At 42.3% G+C, this 27,945-nt stretch overlaps 1 protein-coding gene across 1 annotated transcript in view; it reads left to right on the plus strand.

Annotated features, from left to right (window-relative positions):
- Window positions 1-27,945, plus strand: part of SERPINI1 (serpin family I member 1) — a 141,852-nt gene that overhangs the window by 81,294 nt on the left and 32,613 nt on the right. Inside the window, exons 2-5 of the mRNA XM_061637245.1 lie at window positions 2,546-2,815; window positions 7,516-7,746; window positions 20,163-20,357; window positions 21,706-21,910. Coding sequence (XP_061493229.1) covers window positions 2,566-2,815; window positions 7,516-7,746; window positions 20,163-20,357; window positions 21,706-21,910 — 881 coding nt within the window. The 5' untranslated portion in view covers window positions 2,546-2,565. The remainder of the gene's footprint in view (window positions 1-2,545; window positions 2,816-7,515; window positions 7,747-20,162; window positions 20,358-21,705; window positions 21,911-27,945) is intronic.

Below are 27,945 nucleotides of genomic sequence, written 5' to 3' on the forward strand. Positions count from 1 at the left end.
TAGTAACTGAAATGTAAAGATATACCTCCAAACTATTTATCTTTATATCATGCCAGAAAATCAGTGTGCCATACATGCACATGGCAAAGAAAGCATGTTTCAAAACCTTTTCTTTTCTTTTCTTTTGGTTAAACAGGTAGCTTTATTTTCTCCTATGTGCACAGCAAGGGTGAGGAACCTGTGGCCCTCCACAGATGCTGCTGGACTGCAACTCCCATCATCCCTGACCTTTGGTCCTGCTGGCTGGGGCTGATGGGAGGTGGAGTCCAACAACAGCTGGAAGGCCCCAGGTTTCCCATTCTTGGTGTAGAGTGTGTGTTACAAAGAACTGCCCTGCCACAAGACCAATGGATTCAAATCATGATTTGTTGAATTTTCTGCACATTTGTGTGACACAGTATTACTCTCTGAAAAGTTTACTCTCTGAAAACTAGCTCATGCAGCCCTGATCTCTACATCAGGGTAGCAAAAGTGGTACCCTCCAGAAGTTGTTGGCCTCCAACTCTCATCAGCTCCATCCAGCACAGACTGTGGTCCAGGATGATACCTTAATACAGTATCAGGGAGAAGAGCCTTTTAAGAGACTGGCTATTGAATCTCCATTGTTTTTTGTTTAGGAGATAGATGTGCTCTTGCCTCCTGAGTAGGGATGGACAGATCTACCCGTTTTGGTTTCTCTCTGTTTCACATTTTTCCAGTCTTCAGTTTGTTCCATTTCTGTATCAGATTGTGATTTTTGTATGCATTTTCTGGTTTGAGAACTGCATCACAAAATATAGAAAAATGTGCCTTTTTGAAGGATAGCTTTATCCAGCTTTGCTTGTTGGTTTAGAAAGTTCAAACTATTCTCTGTAGAAACACAGATTCCACAACACTCTAGGACAGTCAAGGAAGCAGTCTCTGCTTAAGAAAACGCTGCCTACTAGTTCTTTTTAAAGGACACCTGGGAAGAATTTTTTACATGCTCAGATACATTTGCTCTAGCTGTCACAACTGTAGCTACCCTCAGTTTACTCCATATGGCAGGGGTAGCTAACATTTGGCCCTCTAGATTATGGGACCCTAACCGATCAACCGTGGGTGCCATGCCACCTGCGAAGGCTTCGCTGGTGCCCCCAGCAGGTAGCACAGACTCTGAGCTTTCATTTTTTAAAAAGTAAGTTTCTAGCCCTGCTAGAAAGAAAGTTATGGAGCAAAAGGTGCAGATATCCCTTTAAGCAAGTTCTGTGAAATGAGCTAGTCTGGCTACTCCCGCCTGTCAGTCTTATTAGCCAATGAGTGAAGTTAGAGCTGTGACTGATAAGTGAGTTGTTCAGACACCAGTCAATAGGAATCCTTGGAGTTCTAAAGAGCTGCTGTTTTCCCCTCCCCTTTAGTGTACTTTTCCTGCTTCTGCCTTTTCTACTCAGTGGAATTTCCATAGTTTGCCCTTCCTTTTCCCCTAACAACCACAATGCATCTTTCCTATGCTGAGTTCACCTGAGATTGGGTAGAGCCTAGAAATTATTTTCTGCAAATACTACTACACAATAAGTAAGAATCCTCTTCCACCCAAAAGTCAAATGTGAGAACTTTGCAAACAGGCTTTGGCATGTCTCCTGCTTTGCAGGAGCTAAAGACCAGAGCCTCGTTAAGAGTTCACTGTACAATTAAGTTACAGTACAATGGTATAAATGTATACTCAGAAGTAAGTCTATGTGTTTAATGGGGCTTACTTCTAGGAAAGTAGGTACAGGGTGGCATCCTAGGCTTTGATTTAGGGTTGGTATTGAGGGAACAGCTGTATGGCAGGCAGAAATTCAACAGGTCAAGCCTTTTCTAGTATGAAAATACAGTTATGGAAAATCTTCTCTATGACCACTTTAATTTTGTGTTATGCTACACACCTTGGCAGACATTTTGTGACTGGTGCCCCTAACATTCTCAAAATTTGAAATGTGCCATCTTGCTTCCCCCAGGCACCTGGTTGGCCACTGTGAGAACAGGATGCTGAACTAGATGGGCCACTGGCCTGATCCAGTAGGCTCTTCTTATGTTCTTGCCCAAAAAGGGTGTTGGCCCCTGCTCTAGATAGTGTTGGATTATATCTCATATCATCTCTGACCATTGGCCATACTGGCTGGAACTGATGAATATTAGAGCCGAACAGCACCTGGAGGACCACAGGTTCTCTACCCTTGACTTATGAGGAATCCACTGCCATACGCATAGGAGGGGGGAATGGATTTCATTCACCTAGAACAAGTTATGGGGTTATGGAGGTATATGTGTATATAATTATAATTATATCTGTATTGATTTCCAGAGTATAGTACGGAATTACAAATACTAAAAACAGATCAACGGCATCAAATATAATTAACAATGTAAATCAAAATAATGTTTTATACATTTTTCTAATTTACTTTTTTGGGTTTGCAAGTGATTTCTGTTTGTAAAAAATCACAGCTGTACATGTATTAGTTTAATAGAATTTGATGATCCCATTAATCCATTATGTGTGGAGTATAATATTAATTTGTTCATTCTCTAACTTCCCTTACAGATCTGAAACTTTCTCCCAACATGCTTCTCCTCGGCCTCCTGTCTCTGCTTGTTTTGCAAAGTGAAGCCTTCAGCACCAGTTTTCCAGATGAAACCATTGCAGAGTTTTCAGTGAATGTTTACAATCAGCTGAGAACTGCAGGGGAAGATGAAAACATTATTTTCTCCCCACTGGGAATATCAATTGCCGTGGGAATGGTGGAACTCGGAGCCCATGGTTCTACCTTGAAAGAAATCAGACACGCCATGGGATATGAAGGTTTGAAAAATGGTAATGTGTGTTTTACAAAGCATCAAGCGATACTTCTTTGACTATTGTTTTGTTCAGTCAACAAATTAAAATTGCAGTCTTACCTTGGACCAAATTGCTTAGAATTCAGTAGGACTTACCTTCTTTAATAGACACATATAGAATGATCCTGCATTACTCCCTAGGAGATATGAAAATATCAGGTATCTTTCTTCAGAATTCTGAACAGGATTGATCACCTGTGTTGATTTAAGTGATTTTTAATATTGCTAAAGATCTCATCTGCTTGAAGGGATGGTCTTCTGAAGAAATCATAGGGTTTCCAATGTGCATTATTAAAAAGATGATGACGTTATATAAATTGAATACTTCAGCTTTCTATAATGAAAATACCCAAGACATCTAACAATAAAATTAACAACAAAAACACCACATTAAAAAAATCAGTTAAAAAATGATAAAAATAAATTAATCTTTTTATGCCTATTGATTGAAAAGCTGTTGGAAGGCATGACTTTTTTTTAAAGAGCAGTGAGGCTTTTTTTGGAAGCACCCCCACTCCATTCCAGCATGGTGCTGATTGGCTGATGCCCATGATGTCAGAAAGTACACATGCTCACACACACATACACACACACACATAAACCCAATCCCAGGAATAGTTTGCTATTCGTTTTGTAAAAAATCAGTTTTAAAATGATAAGGTGGTAAATGAACCAATAAATATGACTGCTGTGTTTTTTTGTATTAAAAAATGGAAAAGGTGGGCATCCTGCCATGGACAGAAAGACGAGACTGACAGGTAGACCAGTTTTCAGTTGGCTTACATGTATATGTCTCATTCATATTGTGAATTTGGAGAAAATTGGGCTCACGCTGCAGCTGAAGAATTCAATAAGAACATAAGAAGAACCTGCTGGATCACAGTGGCCAACCAGATGCCTACAGGAAGCCCACAAGCAGGACCTGAGAGCAACAGCGCTCTCCCCACTTGTGATTCCTAGCAACTGGCATTCAGAGGCATACTGCACTGTATGAAGAAGTACTTTCACTTGTCTGTCCTTTCATCTAATCCAGTGGTTCCCAAACTTTTTTCCCCCACAGTCCATTTGAAAATTGCTGATGGTCTTGGCAGATCAGTTAACTATTTTTCTGCTTGTTGTAGCAATTGTAATGCATTGTGCTAGATGCTATATTATTTTAATTGTTATTTTGTTTATTTTTCATATTGTATTTTATTGTATTACAATTTGCATTCCATAGAATTCAAATTGTAATACAATAAAAGAAGCAATAAAATACAATTAAAATCAACATGAATATTTATTGTGGACGTGGCGTGAACCACCTGAATGAAACTCATGGACCATTGGTGGTCCATGGACCATAGTTTAAGAACCCCTGTTCTAGTCTTCTTTTTATATTATTTAACATTTGTTTATGCAGTGCTAAATTAAACACCCTAAATCAAAAGGAACCCAGGACAGTTTACACATGCATATGATTAAAAACAATAGTATTACACAATAAAACCAGTTAAGATTCAAACTAGTTAAAAATATAAACATCCATTTAACCAAAAATTCAGCAGTTAAATCCAAGTGCAACAGAGTTAAATTACAAACAGCAGAACAGCATTACCCTAACCCAGGTGGAGGGACACTTTGGTTCTCCAGATGTGGCTGAACTACAACTCCCATCATCCCTGGCTGTTGGCCATGCTTGCTAGGACTGATGGAACAGCCACATCTGGAGGGCCATGGGTTCTCCAGCCCTGCTGTAGGAGGAGAGAGCTTCACAGACAGATCCCAATCCCCCATGAATTACTTTCGTTGGTGGGATCATGAGAAGGGCCTTCCCTGGCAGATAACTGTAGAGACACTCCATCAAGTATTTGGGACCCAAGTCATTCAGGACTTCATAAGTTAGCGATAAAACCTTGAACTGGGCATGGTTTCATATGGTAGCCATTGCTGTTAGTGCAATGTGGTTCTGAACAGAAACCCACTTTCAGTCCTGATGGCTTCAGTGGTAGCCCTAAGTAGAGTGCATTACAGTAATCTAAATGTGAGGTTATCAGAGAATGAGTCACTGTGCTATCCTGATCTATCATCACATTTTTATTGCATCTGAGTCAGGGGGCTAAGGTTTCCTCCCAAAATTTTGATGCCTTGCTCTATTATTTCATGTATCTTCATGGAAGACCACAGATACTTTTTGTCTTGACCTTCTTCCTAACAAATATTTAGCATTTAGGACTGTCAATTGTTTTGATTTGATTTTTTTGGCCCAGGCCTACCACTTCTCCTTCCAGAAAAAAAGCCATATATGTGACCCAGGACATGGCAATACGATTTCTCTTTTCTGATCTATAAGATCCTTACAACTCCAAGTATGGAAAGTTGCCTGGTCCAGCTTTGAGTCCATGGTCACCAACATAATTTTCTGAGCCTGCTACAAAGGCTTGTATCCATTGACTTTTAGGTTAAAAAAATGAGATGCTGGTATTCATTCCTTGATAAAAGTTGTGTAGGTGCCAGCACAAAATGGGCATCAAAAATAGAGGTGACAGTACTGTACTCCATACCGGGGACTACTCTCACAAAAAAAGCACTGGGTGTATCCAATGCTGTTATTCCACTGAGGTGCCCCCTTCTGTCCCCTGCAGCCCCCTGCACACACTCAAAATCTGCTCCAGAGAGTTGAGGGACCCTCCAGAGCAGATTTTGGGGCATGCAGAAAGAGGAGCAGAGGAGGAAGTTCCTTTTCACAAGAAGAACTCCATGCATGAGCATAACCAAAATTTATACTCTGCCCAGTGCCCCTATTTTTCATGGTCATTACAAGATCTACACCTCTAACCTTTTCTTGCACACTGGCATAGAGAACTGCCCAGTCCAGCCTCTCTGTGAGCTTGGCCTCTTTTTAATCTGTCTCTGTGGATAGAACCACATTCATTTTTTGGCAAACATTGCAAAGAGGTGAAGGGATTTAAAAGCAAGTGTCATTCTTATTTTGGAGAAATCGTGACAGCCTATCATAATTTTCAAAAATGTGACTGCATTTGCAGCACACTGAGATGATTTATTTGTCTATACAAGTGGCATGCGCTAATTGTACGTAAACATCATTAGTACAGCTTTTTGAGGAGTCTTGAAGGAGCTCAATGGGAATCTTTAGAATAATAGAGCAAGTTTTAAACAGCTGGCCTAACCATGTAAATATTTAGCAAAAGTGGCTGAAATCTCCCATTAAAAGTTGGAAACATATGGACACATAATGCCTGTTTATAAAACGTTGATTGTCAAAAGTATGCTGTTCCCTGTTAAAATGCTTCCTGGTAGAGCAATGCTTTGATTGTTAATTCTAAAAAGAGAGTGATGCACAACCAGGGAACATGTCAGAGGAAAGGTGAGAGTTGAATTGATAGAGCATGATAATGACGTATGACAATGGTCACAAAGAAGTCTGTGTCCTCTGTCATAATATTAGAAATATTAGGAGTAATATTAGGAATTCGGATCATCCAATTGAATTGGTTGGCAGTAGCCTCAGGATAAAAATGTGCATAATCTAATTTGAGGAATTCATTCCCACAAATCAAGAGTGATAGCCCCCAAGTTTACATATCTATAAGAGAATTAGACAAATTCATGGAGATTAATCTGTCAATTGCTATAGCATAGTGGCAAATTCAGAAGTGCAGGGTCCCTTCATAGCAATCACAGCCACGCTCCCTCACAGCCACTTCCTCTTCTAAGATTATACAGCCTTCTAAAATCATAGAATAACCTGGCCAGGCCTGAATACTGTTTTCTGCTTCTGTATCACTGTCATCATTCGACTGTCCTTTCTCACTGTCAGCTATATTTCTTGAATTAGTGAATTCAGTGTCTATACATTTAATTCCTGCTGCTGCCAAACTGCTTGATTATGTAAATGGTATGCTATTATCAGGATTCACTGCCTCTTCTTCTGCAATTACAGAATTGTCACACTCCACAGTTTGGCATTTTGAGGTAGGAACTAATAGGAACTCCTTCTACTCTGATTGGCTCTAATCAGCAGGAAACAACAAGGAACCAAGTTAGAAGACTCTTCTCACTAGCTGACACACTCGCCTTTCATGCTCATAGGAGGCTGGAGATATAAGGATCCTGCTGAGACCTGGCTCCCCAAAAAAGTAAGGGGTCGAAGACCCCCTGAAGCCCTGGATGACTGCACCCCTGGCCATATGGAACCTCCATGTTCAAGGGCAGTGTGCCCCTGAATACTAGTTTGCTGGGAAGTGACAGTATGGAGGGCTATCGTTTTCATATCCTGCTTATGGGTTTCCCTAGAGCATCTACAGTTCCCAGGATTCTTTGGGGAATGCCATGACTATTTAAAGTGGTGTAATAATGCTTTAAGTGTATAGTGCAGATGGTGCCATACTGAGCATTTTCCTGGCATTAATGGAGATGTTCCCATTTAAATGTAGCTTTATCTGCCTACAAGAGCCCCTTGAACCATTTGAGTGGCTGCCCCTCCTTCTAATTTTTCTTGGGCCCAGGTCTTTTTGAAGAAGAGTCATGCCAACCTAAAACATTTTGTAGTAAATCTCTCTGTTGAAAGTTAAAATATCACTGTGATTTTCCACTAGGGGACAACGGGATGCTTTAAGCCCTTACTATATGTACTTGCTCTGACAGACGTATTTTCTGTCACATGTTTTGATTCAGGTGAAGAATTTTCATTCTTAAAGGACCTTTCTGACATGGCAAATGCTGAAGATAGCCAGTACGTGATGAAGCTTGCCAATTCCCTCTATGTGCAGAACGGATATCACATCAGTGAGAAGTTCTTGCAGCTGATGAAAAAATACTTTAAAGCTGACGTAGAAGACGTAGATTTCAGTCAAAACATAGCAGTCGCCAGCCACATCAATAGATGGGTGGAGAATCATACGAACAGTATGTTCCTGCATTTTGACATTCATCCTTACTGTCAACGGTTGTCATGTTGTGTCCATTGCGTTTCTGTTTGCCGCCCTGGGCTCCTGCTGGGAGGAAGGGCGGGATATAAATCGAATAATAAATAAATAAAATTATGACAGTCGAATGTCTTAAAAGGGCTTATTGCTAAAGTTGCCTACTGCAGCAAAATTTCTTCTGTTTCTTCCTTCAGAGATGGCTTTCAAACGGGCAATGTTCTATGTTCAACCCAAGGGCTGTCATTCCTTCTAGGCAACCTTGCAAGGGCTGCATGTCCCTAGTGGGTGGGATCAGAGGCAAAAGTCGATGTAGCAATATTTTACTTTTTGTTCAGTAGGTTCACATTGGGGGGGGGAAGAGCACCCCCCTAAAAGGAGCTTGCCCCCCACCTGTTATATTTTGTCCACCTAGAAATATACATTGACCCTGCTGTGCCCTCCCCCATTTTTTTCTGGTGCCGCTACTGACACACATACACACCCCATATCCCCCTTCCAGTCCAAGCAGGTGGCACTATCAGTGTTCATGAATACCTTCCAGTCAGCTAATACTCAGAGAGGACGCGAAGGAAGCTAGTGAGGTGTGGGCTGAAGAGAGCCTTGAGGGTCTGGTAGAGAGGCCCAGAGAGCCACATTTGGCTCCCAGGCCTGAGAGTCCCCACCCCTGCCTTAAACGTTTTACTTCCTTGTCCTAAACATTTCCGTATCTTCCAGAACTGCTGATGTGAATCTTTCCGCAGCAATACCATAACGTGGCCATTTAAGCCATGATGATCCTGCTACTCTGGGCCTGAGGCACGGCAAGTGGGAAGTTCAGTCTGCCAAATAATGTAGTTTAGTAGTTCTAGCTGTCTATCTCTGTATGGATATCTTTTTATAAATGACTCCCCTTGGTTGCATGGCTTGGCTGACTTGCTTCTACCATGCGTGCAAAGGTAACGCACGCGCCGAGTTCCACGTGTGCATCAGAGTGCACGCAGCCATTTGGATTGGAGGCCGTATCTGAGTGTCTCTAATGCATGTAGCTTCTTTTATTCCAAATAAAATGCAGGGACCCCGCCTGCAATGATCTGTGAAATCTGATGCATTTACTTGATTCATCACTGCCAGTGCAAAATCCCAAACTCGAAATTATCTCACCGAAAATCAGGCAGGCCATTCCCAATTGGCAACACCAGGTTGTAGACAATGCATTCTGATTGGAGTGATTTATTTAGGAATGTGGGCACAGCAGCTGCTGCACTTGGCTAACAAGCCTCTCCTGACTGGAACAGATGTAAGACATCTCTTCCTTTCCTTGAATAAATGTCTGTTGGGCTAGGTGCTTTCTCTCTTTTATTACTCACTTATTACCCTTGAAACCTGTGGGATGTTGCCCAGGTAAAATCGAGTGGCAATAACATGAAGATAAGACAACTTGCTGGAAAAGCGTAAACTCAGTAGGATTGTTCTGTGTATCAAATCTGTACTGAAAATTCTTTGAAGATGGGGGACTGTCGGCAGAACAATTCCTTTTAAAATAGCAATGTGCTGTCTTAAGTTTCAGAGGCCCTCTGCAGAGATGCTAGCATTGGTGTTATACATTCATATTGGCATTTGAGAAATAGGGTGTTGCAGGGGTGGGGAACCTTTTTCAGCCAAAAGGCCACATTTCCATCTGGGCAGCCTTCCAAGGGCCACATGCCAATGGTGAGCGGGACCAGAGGCAAAAGTGGGCAGAGCAATGAGCGCATGTTTTACTTTCTTTGCAGTAGGTTAATTTCTACTAGGGGTAGAAAGACCTGTCACTTTTGTTTCTCTCAGTTCCTCATTTTTCCAACCTTAAATTCAGTTCTCGGTATTTCTGCAGCAATTTACTTTTTTTAAAAAAAAGATCCTCATGAAAATTCTCCACCATTTTAGTGCAAATGTCTCCTAACAAGCACATTTTTGCAAGCCGTCTTGCCATATAATGCATTTTTGCGTGTTATTTTCACTGATATATTCATCTTTATGCACACTTTCCCCTAAGATACGCATTTTTGTAAACATTGGTTGGTGAACTGCATCATCAAATTTGAATAAGTGTGAATTTCAAAGAATGGCTGTGTTTCTGTTCCCATATTGTTTCAGAAAGGTGCAAATGTGATAAATTCAACTTGAAACATGAATTGAATTGAAATCCCCCCTCTCGTACCTAGTTTCCACACACATTCCCTGTCCAGTCAACCAAGAGACGTTATCAGAATAAAGGACACATTCAAATCAAGCAAAAACTCTCAAGGAGGGTGCAAAATAGGGCTGGTAAGGGGTGTGGCCTGAGCAGAGTGGGTATAGCTAAGGAGAGTGTGTGGCCTAGGGAGAGTTTCAATGGCCATGTGGAGAGGCCTGAAGGGCCACAAGTGGCCCTTGGTCTAAGGTTCCCACCTCTAGGGTAGCGTGCGCTGGTTAAGAAAATGCCTGCCCAGGTTAATAGATTGCCTACCCAACCCTTTCTTTTCAAAAACTCTTTTCAACATTTCTCATTATGTTTTCAATGAAATAATACAATTTCCCATTCATGGGATGCAGTTTAGAATAACAGAGTATATAAACTCGGTTTTTATATTATTCTGTCTATTGTACTTAAAATGGTCTCGGTGGATTGCAAGATATCACAATGAAAAACAAATGCAAATGACATTAAAATAAAACCACAAAATGACAGTAACAAAGCAGAACCACAGCAGTGCAGGAGGAGGGAAGATGCCCTTTCAAACAAAGGTCTGGGTAAAGAGGTGCATCTTGACCAGTCATTGAAAAGCATAGTGTGATGGCAAAGGAAACACTCAGAGGGGAGGTCATTCGACAACCTGGAAGCCACGACAGAGAAGGCTCTCCCATGCTCCTCCACTCCTCGAACCACAGTCCTCCCCTGCTGATCTTTTCACCCAGGCAGGTTGAAAGGAAAGAATTAAAAAAAATCAAGGTAAGAAAACAGAATAATCAGGAATAGTAAAAGATACAAGCTTTGTTTGGATCCATGCATAACAGAATTTAGTAAGAAATATATACAGATATAATCTCCTGTAATTAATAGAGCACTACTGAAGAGAATCTCAATGGTATCTTCTATGTTTAGGAAGTCGAGTCAATTACATTTAGAACCATTCCTCACCACCATTAAGTCTGAAGTAAGCCACTTTAGCTAACTGGCACAGCTGTTACCCATAGTGAATATTTTCCAAATCTTGTCATATCATCCTTGGGTAGTAGGAGGCTTTTTCTTTTTTGTTTTGCTGCAGTTTGGAACTTGACCTCTGTTTAAAGAAGAACAATTAGCTCCTAAATCTGCACTATTGCTTTCTGGTCCATGGCAAGACTGCCATAAGATTTCTCAAGCCTATGTATGTTTACTTGGAAGCAACTGCCACTGAGTTCAGTCGGGATTACCTCTAAGTAAATGTGCATAGGATTGCAGCCTGAGATGTGAACCAAGAAGCCCCCTGCTCAAACCTCACCCTCAGTGATGCACTCAGCCACCATCTCTTAGCCTTAGTTTCCCAACTTACAATATTACAACAATAGCACTAACATCTCTTGCGGCAGCGTTGTTAAGGTTTACTGAGAAAATGTATGTGAACTGCTCTGAATGCCTTTTAAACAGGGATGCCATAATAAATTTACCCTGAAATGCAAAATAACTCTTAATTTTTGACCCAAGCTGGACAGGAAAGCCATCATTGAATTTTGCTTGGGTTTTTTTCCCCATGTAACGTGGCGCTGGGAGGAAGGAGGAAGCACATCTGCATCCTCTTGTTGGAGCTCAGCAAAAGGTGTGGTTCCAGAGTAGGCAGACAAAGATTCAAAACATCGGAGGCAGACAGCATATATCTCAGATGTGCTGTTGGCCATTTGTCTGAGCTGGGCTGTTTAGTACAGCTCTATAGCAGTCCTTTGCTCCCACCCCCAGGATTTTTTGGGGGGGAAATTGTATTTCTAATTTGTGACACGATAGACAATCACAGCCTCCATTTAAAGCTTGTTTTAAGCAATTTAAGAATAGGACCCTTGAAAAATAGGAGCCCCTGAATAGGGCAACTTAAGTGCATAACCAAAGCCTCATCTGGAAGAGCCCCCAAAAGTCTGCTCACTCAAGACTTTCCCTGACTGAGGGTGGATTTTTCATGCTCACAATCACCCTATAATTGCTTAAATGATCCTGAAAACAAAAACAGCCAGTATAGTAACATAACCCCTGAAGAGTTAAATATGATAACTTTGTATTACGGGCTAGAATTGGACTCCACTGCTTGGACTTTCTTACCTCTTTTATAGCACTCACTATACTCTCAGTCACAGTGGCTATTTTTTCTTCTTTTTCTTGAGTTCTTGGCAAAGGATGAAAACAGCCCTAGAGGGATAGAAACACTGTTGTGCGCATTGCATTTAGCTGGCTGGCCACCTAGGCTGTAATTCAGGCCTAATTTCTGATTTTCTCCATGTCTGTAGCTCAGCATGAGGCCTTTTCCGGGTTCAGTGACTTAAAGCTATAGTTTTTCTGGCATTTGAAAAAGAAAGGACAGCTAACGTTAACTTTGATTTTTAAAAAATTACATTACTTTAATTCAAGGAAAACCCAAAAGCCGCAACTATTCAAAGTATGATTTTTAGGTACTATGCGTTTTTTTCCTCTCTGAAAGGTGTATCATGAGCTTACTATTCAGAAGCTTTTTGGCATATTTATCAAGCTTGTTTATACGAAAGGAAGTCTTTTACGCAGTAAATATTTTACAAAGTTAAGGACTCAGTCTCATTGACTTCAACAAGAAAGTTGTGCATGTTGTTCTCGGCACCACTCGCCCTAAATGCTTGACTACGTTTCTAAACCTGTTTTTTTGAATTGACGTTGTCATGATACAAGATTAAAACCGACAAGCACCACATTAGTTTTTAATTTCTTAGCTATAGCATAAACTGTTTTGTTTTACACCTATTATTCCCTTGTTCACTATATTCTTAACATCTTTTTGTCTTACGCCAGTCATTTAATTCCTGGTGGTCATTACTAAATTTTCTGTTAACTTTACATAGCCCATTGTGCAAGTTGATATAATGGAGGAGGAGTGGGGGGGGGAGGTCACTGCCTTTCCTTTCACCTGTCCTTCACATCCTCTCCACCAGTGAATGGGGGGGATTGACTGGAGCTATGTGCCTCCCCCTCTCAAAATATCCCACCTAGAAATGTGGCTGCCCCACCTAACAAGGAATGGTGGCTTCAGGGCTGGTTGAATACCAGCAGAAGCTCCATTAGCTTCCTGGGTTCTGATTCCTACTTTGCTAACAGGCTACGGTTTCCTTGCATGCCATTGGGTTGTTGTGGAACAGCAGTACTCAGGCTAACCAGTCTTTCTTCCTCTAAACTGTCCTGGTGATGGCACAGAGAGTGAGGCACCTGGGCCTTTCTGCCTTTTCCCCCTAGTGCAAGACGGCTGATAGCTTGCATCTCAACAGCACTGGGTTCCTCAATCTTTGCTCTGAAGATTTAATGTTGGTGGGCTAGGAATGTGGAAGAAATCCAGTTTGGCTTGCATTTTAATACAAATCTACCTAATGGATGCTTTCTGAAACGATACACAAACTGAAAGAGAGCTGTTCTTTGAAATCTGCACTTGTCCAAATTTTGTGATGTAGTTCTCCCATCAAAGAATGTGTACAAAAATGCATATATTATGGGAAAGTGCATAAAAATGCATATTTTAGTAAACATTACAACAAAAACCATTATAGTAGGGAAACGTTCTTGCCAAAATGTGTATATTAGGCAAAGTTGCTTACAAAAATATTTATATTAAGAGAAACATACACGAAAATGCTGATAAAGTTTTGTGAGAACTTTTGGTTTACAAAATGGCAAACTGAAGTAGAAATGTGGCAAATTGAATTTAAGATTAAAAATATGAGAAAGTGAGAGAACCCAAAACTGACATATCCATCCACTCCTAGGTAGGTATGTGTGATGCGTCCTTCCCTGGCTCTCCCTGTCAGGTTCCTACCTGCGCGTGGTTACTGCCTGTCTCTAGGCACCACCAGGGACTTCACCAGTCCGGACCGCTCTCTCTTATGGTTTCTCTCCCCGCTCTAGCACAGATCTCAACAGATCCCCCTGCTAGGCAACCACCAGTAACGTCCCAATACTAGTATTCCCAGAGACTCTGAATACTGGTATTGTTATTCTCTTCACCGCTGCCACCATTTGTTACAGTTCCCCTTCAGCCTTGGTCATTACCTTACCCTCCCTTCTGGTCTGTGAAACCCCAGCCAAGGATCAGGCCTTTGGTAAACCAAATTAAGTATTTATTACAGATAACAAAGCTAACAAGATTAACAAGATTTCTTCTTAAGGCACATAAGCATATGGTTTTACTCAATACTAATCTGAACTCCACCTCCCTCCTGGTAAACAACTCTCTAAACCCCACCAAGCAATCCACTCTTTCTCTTCTCCCCCCCAGATTCCACTCTCACTCTTCCTTTTATACATTCAGCCATTTTAAACACTCAGCCAATCATCTCGCATTCTACTGCCCAGTCACTCCCCCTCTTTCACTCTACTTACCATGTATCTTCTAAAACAACAACACTTACCATATATACATTAATATAGGAACATCAGATTTTCCTCCCCCCCCTTAAACAACAGCAGAGTATTATTCCAGTTCCAGGATTTATACGTCGCGTTAACAAATAAAAGTCCCTATGGGGAAAATGTCTTTTTTTGTTGCTCTGCCTGGTCACGTCACTGCAGTCCCAGCCACTTGCCTGGAAAGTCCATCGGCCAGTACATTGTCCTTGCCTTTGATGAACTGGAAGTCCACTTGATAGTCCTGTAGGGCCCAGGACCACCTCTGCAGCATAGTGTTATGGTTTTTCATAGTCTGCAACCATAACAAGGCCCGATGATCCGTAGTCACTGTGAATCTTCATCCCCACACATATGGGCGCAACTTGTTCAGTCCCCACACGACCGCTAGGCACTCCTTCTGGACCGACGAATAGTTTTTCTCCCTCGGCGTCAGCTTGCGACTCAGGTATGCCACTGGATGTCTAGTGCCTTCTCTCTCCTGTAGCAAGACAACTCCCAGCGCGAGGTCCGACGCATCTGTAGCCACGATGAATGGTTTCTCATAGTCTGGTGCTATTAATATGGGTCCTTGGCACAAGGCTTGCTTCAGTAGATCAAAAGCCTTCTGACATTCATCCGTCCATACCACACGCTCAGAACACTTCTTCTTTGTTAATTCATGCAAGGGGGTTGCTATTTCCCCAAAATTTCTCACAAACTTCCTATAAAATCTAGCCACACCCAGAAATGCCCTTACTTGTTTTTTGGTTAAGGGGATCGGCCACGCTTGTATTGCCTCCACCTTGCTCCATAAGGGGGTGATTTTCCCACTCCCCACCTTATGTCCTAAATAGATTACTTCCTTTAGTCCAAACTGGCATTTCTTAGCTTTTATTGTGAGGCCTGCTTTTCTTAAGGCCTCCAATACTGTTGTCAGGTGTTGGACATGCTCAGGCACCGACTTGCTAAAAATGGCCACGTCATCGATATAGGCCACTGCAAAATCTGACATGCCTCGCAACACAGTATTGATTAGCCTCTGAAATGAACTTGGTGAGTTCCTTAGTCCCATGGGTAAGGTCACAAACTCATATAACCCATCTGGTGTACTGAAGGCAGTTTTGGCTCTGGATTGCTCGTCTAGTTTCATTTGCCAAAATCCTTTACAGAGATCTAGTGTAGAGATAATGGTTGCTGCCCCCAATAACTCTAACATAGCGTCTACCCTAGGCATAGGATACGTATCTGGGACAGTAATTTTATTGATTAGCCGATAATCAATGCAAAACCTGGTCGTTCCATCTTTTTTCGGAACCAGGACAATATTTGAGGCCCAGGGACTGATGGATTCCCTGATCACTCCTAATTCCAGCATATCTTCCACCTCCTTTTTGATCTCATTCAAAACTTTCCCATTCGCACGGTACGGAACAGATCTGATTGGGACATGATCTCCAGTATCAATGGAATGTATAACTATACTGGTTCGGCCAGGTTTGTTGCTAAAGAGATTCCTATAGGTTTTCAAAACTCTCAGAATCTCTTCTTTTACTTCCTCCTCTACCTCCTCTGACCATTCCACTTGATCTACCCCTCCTTTGTCTTTGCTTTCCTGTACCAAATCTGGAAGTTCAGGCCCACTTCCCTCAGGGAATAAGGTAACTTGCAACACCTGTGCATCCCTGGTATGGTAAGGCTTCAACATATTTACATGAACCACTTTGCTTTTGTTTAATTGGTCTGTGGTGATTACATACGTCACTGTGTCAAGCCTTTCTCTGATAGTATATGGTCCTTCCCAGTTAGCCTGTAATTTGTCATGTTTCCTGGGTATGAACACCATAACCATATCTCCCACATCATACACACGTTCTCTGGCTGTTCTGTCATACCAGTAACTTTGCTTCTCCTGTGCATGACTCAAATTCTCTTTCACTACTTCCATCATTGATGTTAATTTATTGCGGAATTCCAATACAAAATCTACTACAGAAGTTTTGTACTCTCCCAGAGTTCCTTCCCATGAATTTTTTAGCAGTTCCAAAGGTTCCCTCACTTTTCTAGTAAACATTAGTTCAAAGGGTGAGAAGCCTGTTGACTCTTGAGGGACTTCTCGGTATGCAAATAAGAAGCATCCCAAACGTTCATCCCAGTCTTGTGGGTGATCTTGAACATAGCTTCTGATCATGCCCTTCAAAACTCCATTGAATCTCTCAGTTAGCCCATTAGTGGCGGGATGGTAAGTAGTGGTCTTTAGATGTTTTAGACCACAACATTTCCACATACATTGCATCACTTCTCCCATGAATACACTGCCTTGATCCGTCAGCACTTCATGAGGGAAACCCAGCCTCATAAAGATTTTTAATAAAGCCTCTGCCACTACAGGGGCTTCTACAGATCTCAGTGCTTCTGCGTCTGGGTACCTGGTGGCAAAATCCACCACCACCAATAGATATTTCTTGCCATGCCTTGTGGGTTTGGAAAAAGGGCCCACCAAATCTATTCCCACTCTATAAAAGGGTTGTCCAATTATAGGAAGGGACTTTAAAGGTGCCTTGGTCTTTACTCCACTCTTTCCCACCTTTTGGCATATTCCACAAGATAGACAATGTTGTTTTACATCCTTGGAGATATTTGGCCAATAATAATGTGCAGCCAATCTCCTCTTGGTCTTTTTTATTCCCAGATGTCCTGCACATGGGACATCGTGGGCTACCTCTAGCAATCTGGTTCTGTATTTGCTAGGTACTATCAATTGCTTCACTGGTTCACATTCATCCTTTCTCTCAGCAGGCATCCACAGTCTATATAAAATCCCATTCTCACACACAACTTGATTCCTCAGTTTGTCAGTGAAAGGAATCTGTCGGGTCAGGGCTTGTTCCTTTATCTGCTTCAAACTGATATCTTTATGCAGCTCTTCCCTGAATTGCTCTGCTTCTTTCTTATCAGAGACCACTTGATACAGTTTGTCAACTTCAGCAGGCCTGCTAGTGGTTGCTATGGTGACCTGAGGCTGGTTAACAGATTCCACCCTGTTTGTTTCAGCCCCCCTTAATATGGCTTCTTTTTCTCTGCCAATTTGCTGTCTGGTCACTACATAGATCTTTCCTTGGGCTCCCATTACATCTCTTCCCAGTATTACTGGTTCTTGTTGCTGGGCATTAATGCCTACTTTATATCGGCCCTCTCGGCCTCTCCAAGTCATTTCCACCAGGGCCACAGGCAAACTTTCTGGTTGACCCCTCACTCCTTGGATAGTCACAGTTTCCTGAGGTAATATTACCTCAGATTTTATTAAATCTGGCCTCAGTAATGTCTGAGCGGCACCAGTATCAAGCAATGCCCAATAATTTGCCCCTTGTACACTCACTTCCTCTCTCAGACTTGAATCAAGGTCTGTTACTTCTGTCCAGTTTATCTGGCAGAACTGAACCTTTTTCGCTGTTTCTAAAGCCTTGGGCTCTGTTTTCACTGCCCTTGTCTGAGCAGGATTACTAATGGGGTTGGCAACCTCACATTGAAAACGTAGGTGCCCCGGTCTACCACATTTGTAGCATAATTTCTCCTCACTTTTAGGGTACACAGATCCACTCTGGGGTGTCCTGTGCCCTTCAGATTTTAATGGAGGACTCACTCGCTGTGGTACCACATCCCTTCTGCCAGCACTATATGGTCTGGGTTTAAACTCTCTTGATGTTTTCCCCACCCAGCCAGTTCTATTGGAGGCGAAGTGATCCGCCATCTCTGCGGCCTCCTGCACAGATGTAGGGGAACAGTCTTTGACCAGGAGCCTTATTTCTGGTGGTAACTGATGGTATAATTGATCCAGTATCATGAGGCTTTTCACCTCTTCCACTGACTGAGCTTTGGCACTACTCATCCACTTTCCAAATATATCCATCAACTTTGCTCCCAGTTCCACAAAAGACCTCCTTGTCTGTATCTGGCAGTTTCTGAAAAGCTTTCTAAAATAATCAGGCCCCAGTCTGAATCTTTTAAACACTGCTTCTTTGAATTCAGCATAGGTGACGGGCCTGTCTGAGGGGAAATATTGGTATACCGCAGCCAATTCCCCTTTAATCAGGTTTGATAAATACTGCATGTATTTATCTTCAGGTAGCCCCCACAACTGAGCTGCTTTTTCAAAGGTGCTGAGGTAAATTTGAGGATCTTGACCAGGCTCATAGACAGCAAAGTCCTTTGGAGTAATTTTTATTTTTGCTCCATGTCTGTCCTTTCTTGTTTCATCAGAATGAAACTTCTCTCTTTCAAATTTTAACTTTTCTACTTGTAATTCGGCATCCACTGCTCGTTGCTTCTCCCTCTCCTCAAACCCCAATCTCATTCTCTCAATTTCCAACTCCCTCTGTTTTTCTTTCTCTGCACCTTCCATCCTCAATCTCTTAGTTTCCAACTCTCGCTGTTTATCTTTCCCATCAGCTTCCATCCTCATTCTCTCAGTTTCCATCCTCAACTTCTCTCTCAAGTACTCTATATAAGCGGGATTGTTTAAATATCCTTCTGGGGTCTCTTCTCTGACAGGTTGTTTTTGCTGGGCAGTTGCAAATCCTATTAGTGCTACCCTCAATTCATCTACCCCTTTACCCTCGTGAGGTAAATTGAATGTTATGCACTTCTCCACCAGCTCCTCTCTTTTCATTTTTATGTATTCAGCCATGGTGTTTGAGTTCACTCACTCTTTGCCACACACTCTTTGCCAGTCACTCTCACAAGTAATCTTGTTTTGATATTTCTGTTTGCCACACCACTGTATCTGGATTCTCTGTTGTTCGTATCCCACCGCTACTGACACCACATGTGATGCGTCCTTCCCTGGCTCTCCCTGTCAGGTTCCTAACTGCGCGTGGTTACTGCCTGCCTGTCTCTAGGCACTACCAGGGACTTCACCAGTCCGGACCGCTATCTCTTATGGTTTCTCTCCCCACTCTAGCACAGATCTCAACATATCCCCCTGCTAGGCAACCACCAGTAACGTCCCAATACTAGTATTCCCAGAGACTCTGAATACTGGTATTGTTATTCTCTTCACCGCTGCCACCATTTGTTACAGTTCCCCTTCAGCCTTGGTCATTACCTTACCCTCCCTTCTGGTCTGTGAAACCCCAGCCAAGGATCAGGCCTTTGGTAAACCAAATTAAGTATTTATTACAGATAACAAAGCTAACAAGATTAACAAGATTTCTTCTTAAGGCACATAAGCATATGGTTTTACTCAATACTAATCTGAACTCCACCTCCCTCCTGGTAAACAACTCTCTAAACCCCACCAAGCAATCCACTCTTTCTCTTCTCCCCCCCAGATTCCACTCTCACTCTTCCTTTTATACATTCAGCCATTTTAAACACTCAGCCAATCATCTCGCATTCTACTGCCCAGTCACTCCCCCTCTTTCACTCTACTTACCATGTATCTTCTAAAACAACAACACTTACCATATATACATTAATATAGGAACATCACAGTATGCTCTTCATTAAATCAGTAACCAACAAATGCACCAGTCAAGTAACATTATTTTAATGCTGATATGTCAAAACTATTTTGACTGGTATATATTATATTTGTTATGCAGGTTGATCTGCCTACATTGAAGCCTAAGTTCTCCCCCGCCCAAAGATTTGACAGTTTCATGTGGGGGTATGAAAAGGAAATTTTGAATAGGAAATTATATATTATTTTTGATTGTTTTGTTTTTCTTCCTTTTTTTTTGGCAGACTGCGTAAGCTTTGATTTAAATGTTCAGTTAGACATTCTGATTGATGTACTCTCCCTTTTCATCTGGCAGACATGATCAAAGATTTTGTGTCGGCGCGGGATTTTGGCGCTCTTACTCACTTGGCCCTCATCAATGCAATCTACTTTAAGGGAAATTGGAAGTCTCAGTTCAGGCCAGAAAACACAAGAACATTCTCATTCACTAAAGATGATGAAAGCGAGGTGCAAATTCCAATGATGTATCAGCAGGGAGAATTTTATTATGGTAAGCAATACAGTGCATGTTTCCTTCTAGCCATCCAACTGCAGACAAGATTATACGTCAGGGCATACACCATTACCCCTCTTCAGCACTTAATGTCAATCCAGACATATTAATAACAGCTCCTGCACAATCTTCATTGGATGGAAGGGAAATCTCATTCTTTTCAGTGGGGCCTGGGAAAGGGAATTTTCCATGACTATTGGGTCAGCCACACTATTTTCATAAGTGTAGTAATATGGAGGATAATAATACTGGCTCTTAGTTTCCAGGGTTGTTTTAAAGATTACATCTAGGTAATGCATGCAAAATGCTTTGAACAGTTGGTATTGTTATTAGTATAACTACCCTCGATATCCTGCTCATCGCTGAAGGAGCTTAGATCAGTTATTCCAGGCTGCCTCTCATCCTTATCAGAACCAGACTTGTTTGGTTTTGGAGATGAAATTACCTGTTATATCTTCACACCACTTTCTGGGTTCATGCTCTGATGTAGAAAATGTTGGCTGTGTTTAGACATAATGCAAGTCATGTCTGAACCCAAATTTGCCCACAAACCATGGTTTATTAGGAGCTAACAAACCATGACTTGGTTTGCAAGCCAAAGTTTATGCTGTGATCCACTGTTGTGTCTGAATTCACAAAGCATTGACAAACATCACTTGGGCCATTTCTCTGCTGTGCTACTATGAAGGTGAGGGTATGGAAAACAAAAGCTGACAAGTAGCTCTAAACCTCAGTTTACTTGCTGTACATCTGGAAGCTCAAACCATGATGTGCGTTAATAAGTGTGGTTATCACAAAGTGTCGCTTCACATTATGTCTAAAGCATCCTTAGCAGAGATATTTTTGTTAGTGATGCCCCAGTTATAGAAGGGTTAAAAATATGATAGTATAGCATTTTCATTGTGTTGGGATTTTTAAGAAGAAACAAACCACAACAAGGGAAACCCACCAATTCTAAACTATGAAAAGTGTATGAGATAGATAGATAGATAGATAGATAGATAGATAGATAGATAGATAGATAGATAGATAGATAGATAGATAGATAGATAGATAGATAGATAGATAGATAGATAGATAGATAGATAGATAGATAGATAGATAGATAGATAGATAGATAGATAGATAGATAGATAGAGATATCCATGCAAGGTGATATAATTAATTTTAAAAATGTGAAAACATAATCCAAAAGAATTAACCTTTGTCTGGTTTTAATGTCTGGTCACAATTTGCCTTAGGGCCTGTTCTCAGTGTGAAAGCAACATATGAATTTCAGCAGAAAGAAATGAAATGAGCTCTAAAAGTCCAACTAGACTGGTTTTTTTCCTCTTTTTTTTTTTAGGGGAATTCAGCGATGGCTCCAATGAAGCAGGGGGCATCTATCAAGTCCTGGAAATACCCTATGAGGGGGATGAAATTAGTATGATGATTGTCCTTTCCAGGCAGGAAGTTCCATTAGCCACACTGGAACCTCTGGTCAAAGCCCAGTTGATTGAGGAATGGGCAAGCTCTGTGAAGAAGCAGAAGGTGGAGGTGTATCTACCAAGGTGAGACACTTTTCCATATTTTGGGTGTGTGGAGGAGGAGTACTGGTGTGGTGTAATGGATAGCATGTTAGATATTGGGGGAGAAAGAGAGTAGGACTCAAACAGCCTGCTCAACTCTGGAGCTCTGAAGATGCCATTTCTAAAGTTATTCCCTCCACAATCACCACTTCTTCTTTTTTTGTCTCGGTACCGCACACATAAAATGGAAAGGTCAGTGTTGTCCTTTGAGAGGGGTGACGAGGATACATAAGAACATTGGTATGGGGAGAGTGCTGTTGGCACTCAGGATCTCCCACAGGCATCTGGTTGACCACTGTGAGAACAGGCTGCTGGACTAGATGGGCCTCCCCCCATCTCTCTTTCTGTATAGACAATTAGATTGTCCCAAGAGAGGGAGTAAATAGAAACCTAGATTCCATGACACAATCCATACTTCAGCTAACGGTCATGGAACAGTACTTGTGGCATGATGATCATTGCCCAGAAGGTACTGTCCCATCACCCATCCTTAACTTTGCAATCAGTGGATGGGATGCCAAGAAGCCTGTCAGCTGTTCTGGGAACTCATCAAGAAAATGCATACCTTTTCAGCTGTGAAATGTGAAGTGCACCTCCAGTGTTAATGCAAAACAAAACTGTGCCTCGGATATCAGAAAATACAGCATTGGGCTATATTGTAGATGAAATGCCTGTTGAATCCAAATAATAGGCTAGGCTGGGCAGCATGCTTACTGGGGCTGTTCCCCTATGTGCAGTGGGGAGGAAGAACATCCTCCTCACCACCACCACACCTGGCATGCCTGTCCCTCTCAAAGTATCACTAGATGTCAACATGTGCGTGTAATGTTCAAAATTGGAGCATGTGTGCTAAATCCGATGTGCTTAGGCCCGTGCCTCACAGTGAATACCCCATATAAAGTCTGGGTCTGTGCACATTGGATTGCACATTTTTTGTGACTATACATGGATGACTGGTGGGGCCAAACTTGCCAGGTAGGCCTGGAGGCAAGAGTCACTCTTGTTTCCCCCACCACGTATCAGAGAGTGAACCAGGTAAGCATGTTGGTCAATCTGACCCAATGTTCAGTTGGCATCAGTGATGTTCACACAGCCACATTTCATGCTGGAAATTGGAACACTAACAATGTGTTATTGAAGGGAAGAAAGTGTCACACAGGTATAATAATATGCACTTGGAATGCAGTATCCTTACTCCAGACTTCTTCCTTGAGGAGAAGGTGTTCAAAGTATGAGCAACTATCTAAGAAATAAATGCACATTTTTCACACAAGGCCCCAAGACTCTAGTACAGAGTGGTTACTAAGGAGAACACTGTTTGGTTACTTGGTTACTGTTATTAGCCAGTATTTCTCCCTCTTTACGTTCATCAGTTAAATTATGCTTGGAAGTCATTTTTGCAAATTAGTTTCATGGTCTGTTTCCCTGCTACACAAAAGTGGATTAAAAAATGTTGATCACTTTGGCTCCGAAACAATGATTTGAGAATGAAACGAAGTATAATTTAACAATCCTGTGCCGTTTTTCCATTTTGCTATTAAGACAAGCAAACCGCAGTTTCAGCTGGATGCAGATAGTGCAGACAGAAAATTGGAAATGTGATTAACTCAGCTTTGCTTAGTCGTTCAAGCCCTATTACAAATGCAAAAGTTTAAAAAATGTTCACTTCGCAAGTGGATGGAATCTTTCAGGGCACTGAAAATTTAATTTTATTCCACGGCTGTTTCTCAGTGTATAAGGCCCGCGGGCCTTCCTTCTTCATCTTTCCCTTTTTTGGCGGGGGGAGGAATAGCATAAAATATTTATGAAATATTTATTTAGTGCATTGATAACATCCAGCAGATCTGCTTGCAGTCCTCGGAGAAATTCAACCTTGAAGTCTCTAATTAATCTCTGCAATTTAATAAAGGGATTACAACATTGGGGCACTGCACATTTATGCAATCTAGCTACCTTTTTCATTTCTATTATGAAAATGTGCTGGAGACGAATGGCATCTAATTTTATCCGTTCTCAGCTATGCTTACTCATTGATATTTTTAAACTGTCTTAAGAATGTTTGGGTGAAGTCTGAAAGAATCTCCTCTGTTTATAAAATCCGGTTCTCAAGGTTCTGTCCCATTCTAGCATCGTGCTAAACTGTGACCAAGAGACAGACCCTTGAGTAAGGATGTGCAGGTAGGAACGTGCTTTATTCTCAATGGCTGCAGTTGCTAGAATCTCTGGGGATTGGCAGTAGGTTTAGTTGCCCCCTAGTTCCTCCAGATGATGCCCCAGGATGCATACCTTTTAATTTAGCCCATAATGTTTACTGTTATTTTTGTAGCGCCATCAATTCAATTTGATGTTAATATTTATATGCAGCATTTCCAATTAAGTTGAGTTCTCAAAGCAGCTCACAAACAAAGTACAACAAAATAACAACCACTGTTTCTGTTTGTAAAATCATATTCCAAAGAAATACACAACCCAACAATTCAGTAAACAGTTACTTTTGTTCAATACAGACCCGTAGGACAGTGTTCCAACTAACTTTTTTTGTTGGCACTGGAGCTAGTGCTCTCACAGCAGGGTTTCCTCTCCTCCCCCTGTGTGCTCCCTGCACCGTCCCCAGATCTGCCCTGGAAGGTTGGGAGAACCCTCAGAACAGATTTAGGGAGCACACAGGGGAAGGAGAGGGAGAGACTGTTCTGTTGTGGAAGGAGAAATCCATGCACTGATGGAACAATCTCCTTAGCACTACATTGAATACACCCCCGAATGTTTAAAGTGATGTATCAGAAATGGCTGCTGAAAATCAGGCCATTTCTAGTTGCTGTCATCCTTTTGGGAAGGGGTTTCTTTGCTCAGTGCAGCAGTACAGTCCCAGGAAGCAGCTTCTTTCACTACTTCAGTGACACCAGGGAAGCAGAGCTGGTCTCATTCTTCCCTGGATGAAACACACACTGGACTGGTTCACATAACACACTAAGCCAGGGATAGCCAATGTGGTGCCCTCTAGATTTTATGGATTAAAGCTCCCATGAGCCATGACCATTGGCTATGCTGGCTGTTGCTGATGGGAGCTGTAAGCCATAAGATCTTTGAGGGCACCATGTTAGCTACCCCTGTGCTAAACCTGGGCTCAGCAAGACCAAGCCAATGTGTGGACAACTGGAGAAGAGATTGCAGCTTCGTTGGTCCTTTTTGCTGCCATACCACACTGTCCTAAGCCATGGGTCAGTTTAGCTTGTCATGTGAACCAGGCCACTCCCATCAAGAAATAAATAATGCAAGGAACATACATATACACAAGGAACATACGCATTCTGTTTCCTGACTCCTAACTGAGCAGAGCAAAAGGAGATGTGTCAGCTGGTCCAGAGGATATACAAGCGAGCCAGCTCTCAGACAGCGAGCGAACAGAGTGAGTGAACAGGAAGAGCTAACAGAAATTTGACAGAGGAATTTGACGAGGAGGTCCCTAAAAAAATTTTTTTTTCCTTCTACAGAGCACCACATACCAGTGGGACTCTCCTATTTACCCTGAAGGAGGAAAGGACAAAGCACAGGTCATGCCAATACAAGTACAGTAGGGCCCTGCTTTTTGTCGTTCCGCTAATACAGCGGCACCAGTGGGGTGATCAGCTGGAGCACGGGGAGCTCTAGCCTCCACGCTCCAGCTGACAGCGATCAGATGGAGCACGCGATCAGATGGAGCGCGGGGGAGTTCGCGCACTATAGCTGACTGATCAGCTGGAGCATGGGAAGCTCACGCACTATAGCTCAGCCTTTCCCAACCAGTGTGCCTCCAGATATTGTTGTACCACAACTCCCATCAGCCTCAGCCAGCATTGCCAATGGTCAGGAAAGATGGGAGTTGTGGTCCAACAACATCTGGAGGCACACTGGTTGGGAAAGACTGCTATAGCTGATTGCTGTCAGCTGGAGTGCACGATCAGCTGGAGCACGGGGAGCTCGCATGCTGCAGCTGATCGCTGTCAGCTGGAATGCAGCAGCTGGAGCTCCCCACGCTCCAGCTAATTGCTCGCTACAGCTGATCGCTGTCAGCTGGAGCGCAGCGGCTGGAATACAGTAGGGCCCCACTTTCCAGCGGTTTTTGCTTTTCGGCGGAGGCTTGGAACGTAACCTGCCATATGAGTGGGGCCCTACTGTAGAAAGAAAGAAACAAAAGGCAGTAGGGACTATGGATGGGAAGGACACTCCAGTGGTGGTGATCTGCAAGGTGTGTGCAATGTTTGTTTTCTTGCCTGAGAACAACATGTGTACATATGCAACAAGTGCAAGCTGGTGGCGCTGTTGGAAGAAAAAGTGAGGGGCCTGGAATGGTGGCAAAACAATAACATGACAAAGAAAAGGAAGAAGTGCTCAATTCCTACTTTGGCTCAGTCTTCTCCCCAAAGAGGGTCTATGACCCTCCTGGCAAACATGAAGTTGAACGGGCAGGATTGCAGCTTGACATTGATAGACAAATACCTAATTGGGGATTAGGAATACCTAATCACTTTTGAATGAGTTCAAATCTCTAGGGCCCGATTAACTGCATCGTAGAGTATTGAAGGAACTGGCTGAAGAACTCTTGGAACCACTATCAATTATCTTTACGAAATCGTGGAGGGTGGGTGAAGTGCCGGATGACTGGAGGAGGGCTAATGTTGTCCCTATCTTCAAAAAAGGCAAAAAGGAGGAACCTGGAAACTACAGATCAGTCAGCCTGACATCGATCCCTGGGAAAATTCTGGAGCAGATTATAAAGTGGTCAGTCTGTAAGCACCTTGAAAACAATACAGTGATTACTAGAAGCCAACCTGGATTTATCAAGAACAAATCCTGCCAGATTAATCTTATCTCAGTTTTTGATTGGGCAATCTCCCTTGTAGACTGTGGGAATGCTGTAGACATAATATATCTTGACTTCAGCAAAGCATTTAACAAAGTGCCCCATGATATTCTGATTAGCAAGCTAGCTAAATGTGGGCTGGATGGAACAATTATCAGGTGGATCCATAGTTGGCTACAGAATCACACTCAAACAGTACTTATCAGTGGTTCCTTCTCAAACTGGGGAGAGGTAACGAGTGGGGTGCCACAGGGCTCGGTCCTGGGACCAGTGCTCTTCCACATTCTTATTGTCGACTTGGATAAGGAGGTACAGAGCATGCTTATCAAATTTGCAGATGATACAAAATTGGGAGAGATAGCTAATATCTTGGAAGACAGAAACAAAATTCAAAGTGGTCTTAATAGGCTGGAGCATTGAGATGAAAACAACAGAATGAAATTTAACAGGAATAAGTGCAAAGTTCTACACCTAGGAAAAAGAAATCAAATGCACAGTTATAAGACTTGGCTCAGCAATACTACATGTGAGAACGATCTTGGGATTGTTGATGATCACAAGCTGAATATGAGCCAACACTGATGTGGCTGCAAAGAAGGCAATTACTATTTTAGGCTGCATTAACAGAAGTATAGTTTCCAAATCATGTGAAGTATTGGTTCTGCTCTATTCTGCACTGGTTAGGCCTCATCTTGAGTACTGGCTCCAGTTCTGGACACTGCCCTTTAAGAAAGATGCAGATAAACTGGAACAAGTTCAGAGGAGGGCAACAAGGAGGATCAGGGGACTAGAAACAAAGCCCTTTAAAAAAAGACTGAAAGAACTGGGCATGTTTAGCCTGGAGAAGAGAAGACTGAGGGATATATGATAGCACTCTTCAGGTACTTGAGAGGTTGCCACACACAGGAGGGCTAGGATCTTTTCTTGATCATAGCAGAGCGCAGGTCACAGAATAATGGGCCCAAGTTACAGGAAGCCAGATTTCAACTGAACATCAGGAAAAACTTCCTGACTGTTAGAGCAATACGACAATGAAACCACTTACCTACGGAGGTGATGGGTTCTCCAACACTAGAGGCATTCAAGAGGCTGTTGGGCAGCCACTTGTTGAGTATGCTTTGATTTGGATTCCTACATTGAGCAAGGGGTTAGACTCGATGGCCTTATGGGCCCCTTC

The sequence above is a fragment of the Rhineura floridana genome, chromosome 7 (assembly GCF_030035675.1).
Source record: "Rhineura floridana isolate rRhiFlo1 chromosome 7, rRhiFlo1.hap2, whole genome shotgun sequence".
Lineage (NCBI taxonomy): Eukaryota > Metazoa > Chordata > Lepidosauria > Squamata > Rhineuridae > Rhineura > Rhineura floridana.